The 8,296-nt window shown below is 65.9% G+C and overlaps 1 protein-coding gene across 2 annotated transcripts in view; it reads right to left on the bottom strand.

Moving 5' to 3' along the window:
• The window catches only part of MICALL2 (MICAL like 2), a 20,009-nt gene that overhangs the window by 9,018 nt on the left and 2,695 nt on the right, over positions 1–8,296 (bottom strand). For both annotated transcript variants that reach the window (XM_044915189.1, XM_044915188.1), the window contains exons 2-5: positions 3,711–3,759; positions 2,084–2,225; positions 1,022–1,209; positions 193–308 (exon numbers count right to left, since the gene is read on the bottom strand). In XM_044915189.1, the coding sequence (XP_044771124.1) occupies positions 193–308; positions 1,022–1,209; positions 2,084–2,225; positions 3,711–3,759 (495 nt within the window). The remainder of the gene's footprint in view (positions 1–192; positions 309–1,021; positions 1,210–2,083; positions 2,226–3,710; positions 3,760–8,296) is intronic.

Here is an 8,296-nt window from a genome sequence, read left to right as displayed (position 1 = left end):
CACGGGCTCACATGCATACTTGCAAACGTGCACAAGGGCACGCACACACACACAGGTGCACACTCATGCACAGGCATGTGCACATGCATGCACACACAGGCACATGTACTTGCACACACAGGTGCACGGGCTCACATGCATACTTGCAAACGTGCACACGCACACACAGGTGCACACACGCACACGCCCCACCTGAAGCAGCTCCGGTGGTAGAGCTTCCCGTCAGCTAAGTGTCGCTGCACGAGGTGCACGTGCTTGCTGCAGACCCCACAGGTGCTGCTGACGGAGCTGCTCGCAGAGGCCTGGCCCTTGGGAAGGGTGCCAGCTGACATTTCTGTGCCCCGCCCCCCCACAGGCCTCCCTCCTGACAGCTTCCCCATCAGCGGGCAAAAAGATCCCCCTTTACAGACCAGGAAACCGAGGTCCCGAGGGGAGCAGCCTGCCAGGCGCAGCCAGGAGGGCCCGTGCCCAGGCTGGCTGGACTCCAAGTTCAGGGTCTGCAGCCCAGCCCCAGGAGAGGGGCCAGGGACCTGACCTCGGGGGTCTGGGGGCACCGGGGACAGATACCCGCGCTCCTGGGGCCACCTGAGGGGCAGCAGTCCTAACGCCAGGCCAAGGTTAGCTCCCCAAGCTGGACCAGCAGGGGGCGCCCGACCCCAGCATATCACCCGTCTCCACCCCCCCCTCTGAAAGTGGGGGTACCCTAACGCCCCCAGCAGGTGGGAAGGACACACTCAGGATTCTCCCCTGGTCCACCCAGAAGGGAGGGGCAGGAGGCCAGAAAAGTCTGGGTTCAGGGTCCCAGCTCTGCTCGGCCTGCACCACCTCCCTGGGCCTCAGTTACCTATCTGTACGATGGGGATCCTATCCGAACCATGCAGAATTGAAGGAGCCCGTGAAGCCGATACTCATGAACGGCGGCTGAGGCCGTGCCTGGGAGCCAAGGGGACCCCCATCCCAGGTGGTGCAGAGGTCACACTCGGTCCCAAGGCCGGAGGGAAGGCGGGGCTAGGGTGCTTACGGTCTTCAGCAGGAGGCCCCCTGAGCTTCTGTCCTTCCACTGGACGGCGGGGTCTGTGCTGGTTGGAGACAGTGGCTGCCCCTGGGCTGGAGTGGGTGAGGGCCTGGCCAGCTGGGATGGGGCCTTCTTCCCGGACGGTTCCTCATTGGAGTCTGACGGGGGTCTCTTGATACCAGCCATGCCCCCAACTGGCACGAGACAAGTAGGGTCAGGCTCTGAAAGCATCTGGGGCCACCCCTGGCCCGGGTCCCCCGCAGGAGCCCAGGGCTATGGGGAGGGGCGGCTCCTGCTGTCCGGGGACACGGGAGGGGCCGCTGGGAGCGGCCACAGGCGCACATTCCCAGCAGGGGCCCGACCTCATACACACCCCTCCCCTCTGGCTCTGAGAGCCCTGATGTGGGGTCAGGGAAGTGGAACTTTTCTGTTTCTCCACAAAGTGGAAATATCAAGGCGGGGCTGGTCTTGTGCCCAGAGTGATTCCGGGGATTTCTAAGGCCTGGATGAGGAATGTGGGGGGGAGGGGAAGTGGCTGAGCTTCGGGGTGCACAAAGCAGCCAGAATAAAGTCCTTGGGCCTGTCCCCAACCCATCTGCCCTGCCTGGAGGCCCCACCCTGCTAGGGCCAGCCTGGTGTCTATAAGGCCAAATGTCAGGACCAAACGGGGTGGGGGGGCCCTCTGGAGCCAGGCCAGGGAGCCCACACGGGGTCTGCAAAGCTGCCTGAGGCAAGAGTTGTGGGCATAGGCTCGAGGGGTGCAGATGGGCAAACTGAGGCCAAGAGTGTAAGGAGAGGCAAGATCTGGGCGCATCCATTTGGTGGACAGGTGGTGTGGGGCCTGCAGGGTCTGGACCCGTGCTCATCACTTGCAGCAGCATGGGGGGGGGGGCCTGCTCCCCCGGGGAGGAGGCCACAGCTCAGGGAGCCCTGCACATGTGGCACCAGAAGGGCCTCCCTGCCTGCTTCCTGCCCTGCTGGGCAGCGCTGAAAACTGCTGTTAAGCTGGTGGGGGGCGTCGCGGAGGCCTGAGAGGGCAGGCCATGCAGAGGTCATGCAGAGACTCACTGGGGGAGCGTCCATGGAAGTAGTTATAGTACTGGGACACGTAGGTCAGGATGCTCAGCCGGTCCGGCACCTTCAGGGCCACCATGTCCTCAGCGTCCAGCAGGGCTGGGATGCCCAGCTTCTCCTCGGCCACATGGAAGGCCTGGGGGAGTGGTCAGCATGGGTGGGCTTGGGGACACCCCTTCCTCCTCCTCCGCCAGGAAGGAGGCCAGAAACCCGCTCAGGCCCAGAAAGGTCTGGGTTCAAGGTTTGCGCTCTGCTCTGGGTTCAAGATTTGAGCTCTGCTCAGGCTGCATGACCTCCCTGAGCCTCAGTTTCCCAGTCTGTACAACAGGGACCATATCCTGGCCACACAGGGTTGAAGGAGCTGGGGAGCCAGTCCCTGCCGTGGCCAGCCTGGCGCCACCTGCCTGCCAATGCCCGTCCCTCACCTGACGATCCTCAAGTCCCCATCTGCACCCTTCCCCTAAATTGCTGAGATGCCCACACCACGTCTGAGGGGGACACCTCAGTCTTCATGTGTCCAAAACGGGGTTCCAGGGGTGACCTTCCCGCCATGCTCAGGCCAAAGGCCTCGAATCTCCTTTGACTCCCCTTCAAAACACATCCAGAGGGGCGCCTGGGTGGCTCAGTCATTAAGCGTCTGCCTTCGGCTCAGGTCATGATCCCAGGGTCCTGGGATCGAGCCCCGCATCGGGCTCCCTGCTCAGCGGGGAGCCTGCTTCTCCCTCTCCCACTCCCCCTGCTTGTGTTCCCTCTCTCACTGTGTCTCTTTCTGTCAAATAAATAAAATCTTTAAAAAAAAAAAAAAAAAAAAACACATCCAGAATCTGACTCTTCCTGCTGCCACCATCATCCCCTAGCCCCCCACTCTGCTGTCAACACAGATCCTGTGGACCTGGAGCACTACCAGCACAGCAACCCTCGGAGAGCAGGCCAAGCGCTTCCCACGCCCGGCCGCCCCCCACTCTGCTCCGGCCGCCCCCCCTCTGCTCCCGCCGCCCCCCCTCTGTGCCCGCGGCCCCCACCTAGTTCCGGCCGCCTGCGACCCCCTTGCTGTTTCTCCTACCAGCCAGGTACCCTCCGGCCCAGCGCCCTTGCGCCGGCAGCCCCCCACCAGGCTCGCCCCTCCCAGAAGTGCCCAGGCGGCTCCATCTTTCCTGGGCGAGGCCTGCCCTGTCCCCTCAGGACGACCGCACACAGCTCTGCTGCACTGTCCCCATGTGTTCATCCCACCCGCAGGCTACAGGACTTCCTGTCACTCGGGACGGGGGTCCCCTCAGGGTGGGGAAGGGCCGTGGCCCCGCCAGGACCCGCCCCAGGGCTGGTCCTCCCAGAGCCACCTCTGGTCCCCGCTCTGCCTTGGATGGGAACCGAGGCCCAGCCACTCCCGACCTGTCCTTCCCCGACAGGAAGAAGGGGCCCAGGAGGGCGCCGGCGCTGGACCAGAGGCTATACCTGGGCTTGGGTCACCCGGCTCAGGACAGGCTGCGGAGCTCAGCAGCGCGTCTCTGGCCGCCAGGTGCTCGCCTGCGGGGCCGGCCCCTCCCGCAACTGCCCTGGTGGTGCCCGAGGGAACCTGGGACCTGGGTGACGCCAGCGAGCAGGCAGGAGCAGGGGCACTCACCAGTTTGTTGTTCTCATAAATGTCTTCCTTCCTGAGAGCGTCAAAGTCTCTGGAAGAGAAAAATGCAGGCGTCCAAAGCAGCTCAGGGAGGGAGACCGAGGCCGGGGGTGGCAGCCATGAAGGCACGAGGTCACTCGGCAGCCGCGAGTGGGTGGAGCCGGCCCTGCTCCGGGCTCAGCAGCGCCCGCCGGCACCCCAGAGACCATCGGCGCCCGCAGCCACGGCCCTCACCTCTGGTGCCCTGCAGAGGCTGAGCCCTTAGCCCCTGTGCCAGGCTCACGCACGGGCTCTGGGCGGCGGGTCCCCACAGGGTGGGGAAGGGCCACGGCCAAGCCAGGACCCACTGCAGGGGCCTGTCCTCCCACAGCCACCTCTGGTCAAGACAAAGACACCAGCCTGGGCAGTGCAGCCGGGCACACGTCCAAGTGGGCTGCTTCCAAACTCCCAGAAGCTCATGGCCTCATGGGTCACGGGGGGCCCATGTCCCAGTGGTGAGACCAGGGGGTGGACATAAAAGGCAGTGGGGGTCGTAGCCCCACGGTGCCCACTGGTCAGGCCCCCCCACACTTGACCTTGGGGGTGCCGGATGTCCGAGGTGCCAGGCCCAGCCTGGAAGGGACTCGGTGCCCCCACCCAACACGGCACACCTCAGCCCGCCGGCTAGGAGCAGAAAACACGACTGGGCCAGCAGGCGCCTGTCCCGACACAGGCCCCTCAAACACCCATCGGCGGGGCCTCCACAGCAGCTCGGCCCCTTCAGTGTGTGCTGGATGGTTCTGGAAGTCCTGCAGCATGGGAAAGGGCTCAGGCAGGAGCCGTGTCCCGACCCAGCCAGGCTGTGCTGTGCGACCCTGGGGGGGCCCCGCCTCGGGCCTCAGCGTCCCCATCTGGGAGGAGGAGAGCAGCTTCCAGTGTGAACTGGGGGGCCTGGCTGCGGCGGGGCGTGGCAGCCTTGGCCTGAGGCCACACGGTGGGGAGGGGATGGGGCTGCCGTGTGCCCACCTCCCTCTGAGGAGGCCCCCACCGGCCTCCAGCCTCGCGTCCGTCACCCTGCCCAGCTTCAGGGAGATCGCACCATCCGCTCAGACCACCTCCCAGGTAACGTGTTCCAGATGCTAAGACCACCCCATGAGCACAGACGGTGCTTTTGTGCACAGGACAAGATGGCGGCAGCTCTGTCTGCAGGTGGACAAATGGCCAGAGGGGCAGCAGGGGCGGGCACGGCACCCTCCTGCTTCCTCAGCGCGGCCACACGCAGGTCACCCTGGGTCTGTCCCACCAGCGTCCACGGCACGCGGAGTGGCCCGGCTCCAACCGTGGCCCAGGGGGCTCTCGGCAGGCCGGGCCCTCCGTCTGCAGGGGTCCTCTCCCTCCCCCAGCCCAACCCTTTGAAAGTTCAATCTCTTTTCCAGACCTGCCCTGGGTCACTGACCCACACGGCCGCATCCTCAGCAAGATGCCCTGGTGGGGGAAGGGCAGGATAACAAGTTCTGTTTTGTCTGCAAACACGTGGGCTAAGGAGGTCCCCGGCCCCCTGCATCTGCTGCAGGGAGGGGGGCAACGGCGCGCCTGGCGGGTGGGGGGGGGGGGGCGGGCGCTTGCTTTGCCCAGACCCTGAGGGAGCACCTCACCGCGGTGGTGCCGGCCCCCCCTGAGCAGGTGCCAAGGCGGGCAGGTCGGAAGCTGCTGAGGTGCCCTTCCACCCAAGGTCAAGGACCACCACTGCCCCAGGACCCTGGGCCCTCAAGGCCTCCGCAGCGGGGCCGGACCCCCCCCGCCGGCCAGTCTCACGGCCACCACACCCCTCCTGAAGCAAGCTCTCCACCCAGAGTCCTGCCCTCCCAGCCTCTCGAGCCCAGCCCACGCTGTTCCCTCCATGCGGAACACACCTGCCCTGCCTGGCACACCCGCCCCGGCCCCTCCCCAGAGGCACCCTGCAGGGCCCCCAGTGGACACTTGTCTGCCTCTCTGCCGCGTGAGCACACATCCCCCACAGCTTGGGGCTCGGCAGGCGTCGCCTCTGTCCCTAAGGGCTGCTTGGCCCGGCGCTCTGGGGCCAGTGCTGGCAGAAATCTCTGGACTGAGCTGCCCCGCAAACCCCTCAGAGTCCCAAGGAGACCGCGCCCATCCCCATCAGGAAGTCCAACGCGACCGCCATCAGGGACTCTTGTGGGGATGGGCTGAACTGGGACCCACAATGATCTGTTGGAGTCCTAGCCCCCAGGACCTCAAAACGCGACCTTTGGAAACAGGATCTTCTTTACAGACAGAATCCCGTTCAGATGAGGTCATGACAGTGGGCCCCAATCCAAAATGACTGGTGTCCTTATAAAAAGGGAAATCAGGACCTGGAAGCACACAGAGGGGCGCCGGCCCTCCACCAGCCAAGGGGAGAGGCCCGGAGCCTCCGGAGGGGCCCACCTGCCGGCACCTGACTCAGGGGACGCGTGTCTGCTGTTCCGGTCGCCCCAGACTGACGGCCCGGCTTTGGCCAACCCTCTGGGAGGCGGCCTGGTGGCACGTAAGGCCCTGCTGGACCAAAACGCATGAGCCGCACCCTCACGGGCCGTTGCGTGGCTGCCCCTCGGCGAGGAAGCTGCAGCCCGAGAGCCTGCACACCGGGTGGGCTGCGGCTCAGGGCACCCCCACCCCTCCCACCCCGGTTAGATCACGCTTCAGTCGAATTCCTGTCATTTAAGTTCAGCTCCGAGGTCCCTGCACACAGCTGGCACTCTGCAAATGCTGCTGATGGACTCGCTCCCAGGCTCAACGAGCAAGGGGACTTCTGTGGCGTCCGTCTGTTCTTTCGACACCGGCCCATGAACGTACTCATTGGGTCTACGTGTGTGTCCTGTGGCCGCTGACTTGTCTGCCGTCGGCCGGGCGCCAGTGTGTGCCCAGCCCCGGCCTGGCCTGGCCGCGAGAGCCTGAGGCACGGCCCCTCCTGCTAGCCACAGCTGACCAAGACTGTTGACCTCACGCTGTTGCGCCAGGCAACCCCATGCCCCCAGGCTTTCGGGGCTCTTGGGAATGTGTACCCCCTTCCAAATTCCTGGAGAGCTGACCTCACGCTGTTTATTTCCCGGAACAAAATGCAGCCACGCGGGGGGTGGGCGCTGAGCTGGGAGGGGCTGACCTAAGGGAAGGCGTCTTTTCCAGGCACCCTCAGCACATCTGGAGTTAGTCCCACCGGAAAGGGGAGTGGGGAGGAAGAGGGGACACACACAGAGATGGAGAGCGACACAGACAAGACCGAAGCCCCAAGGCAGAAGGGGAGGGCAGAAGGGGAGGGAGACGCTGGGCACATGCTAGCACAGATCTCCGGCCGGGTGGAGGGCATGGGGAGGAATGGGACATGACCAGGTGCCCGAGGCCCGAGGCAGAGAGAAGGGTCCCGGTGGGTGCAGGGCCCAGGGCTCAGGGCCCCACCTCCTTGCACCTGGTGGACAAGTGAGACCCCTCAGCCTTGGCTGCCCAGCTGCAGGCCTCCCCCAGGCCAGAGCAGACCCTGACCCCCAACCCTGGCCTGGGGCAGGGTCCAGCCAAGAGTCAGCCATGGGGCTTCTGTGGTGGCCTGAGGGGGGCATCACAGGGCACTGGCCCCGGGTAGCCCCGAGGAGGTGGGCTGGCAGCGTTCCCCATGTCCATCCTGGAGAGTCTTGCCGGAAGGCGGCCGCGGGGGCCTGGACAGCAGGCCCTCAGGCTGGGGAACAGAAGGCCTCTGTCCCCAGGCAGCTTCCTGCTGGCCAAGAGGCCAGTGTGGGAGGGGAGGCCAGCCCAGCCGCCTGGGCCCAGCCCACCCTCTGCTCTGGCCCAGGAAAGGAAGCAGTGCTGTCTCCGAGCATCTGGGTGGGGGCCTCTCCTGACTCCGGACTACGTGCGAGTCTCAGGGCGCGTCTCAGGGAGCCCCGCCGTGGCCAGGGAGACACTCCACCACCACTGGCTCTGCCCCAGCCCTGTCATCGGCCTCCCGAGCTGGAGGGACCTGAGAAAGATCAGGTCCCCCCACCATGGGACTGAAGGGCTGGGAGGCCCAGTGAGTCTGCAGCAGAACCCCCACTTGGGGACACCGTCCACAACCCCTACAAAGGCCCAAGGAAGCCCGGGTGCTTCTGTCAGCTGCTGGGAAGGCCTCCTGCTCCCTCCTTCCTGGTGGCAGCTGCCACCCCTACCTCCTGCGTCTCCCCTGAAAACCTCAGCCACCCCTGGTCAGCCCAGAAGGGGCAGGAGCCCGGCCTCGCGCTCCACTGCTGACAGGTCTACCGCCCGAGGCAGGAAGGGGCTGTTTGTCCTGGGCGGCTCCCACGCTCACCTGGCTGCTTGGCAGAGGAGGCGTCACTGGGGAAACAGACCTGGGGCGGGCACCCTGGAGGCCCACCCGAGGAAGCCCACAACTCAGGGGCAGGCTGACCAGGGAGGGGCCCGCGCTGGTGCTGCCCGGCCAGCTCTGGTGGGGCGTCTCAGGTGCGCCCGCCTCCCGACCCACGCACACCTCCGGGGGCCCCCGCGGGGCCACAAGCGCGTTGCATGCGCCTCCCGGGGCAGGGCCGCACGACCCAGCCGCGCAGGGGCAGGAGCGGAGCTGT

The sequence above is a fragment of the Neomonachus schauinslandi genome, chromosome 5, assembly GCF_002201575.2.
Source record: "Neomonachus schauinslandi chromosome 5, ASM220157v2, whole genome shotgun sequence".
NCBI lineage: Eukaryota > Metazoa > Chordata > Mammalia > Carnivora > Phocidae > Neomonachus > Neomonachus schauinslandi.
Note: the sequence above shows the minus strand (reverse complement) of the source record. Positions and strands in the feature narration are given on the sequence as shown.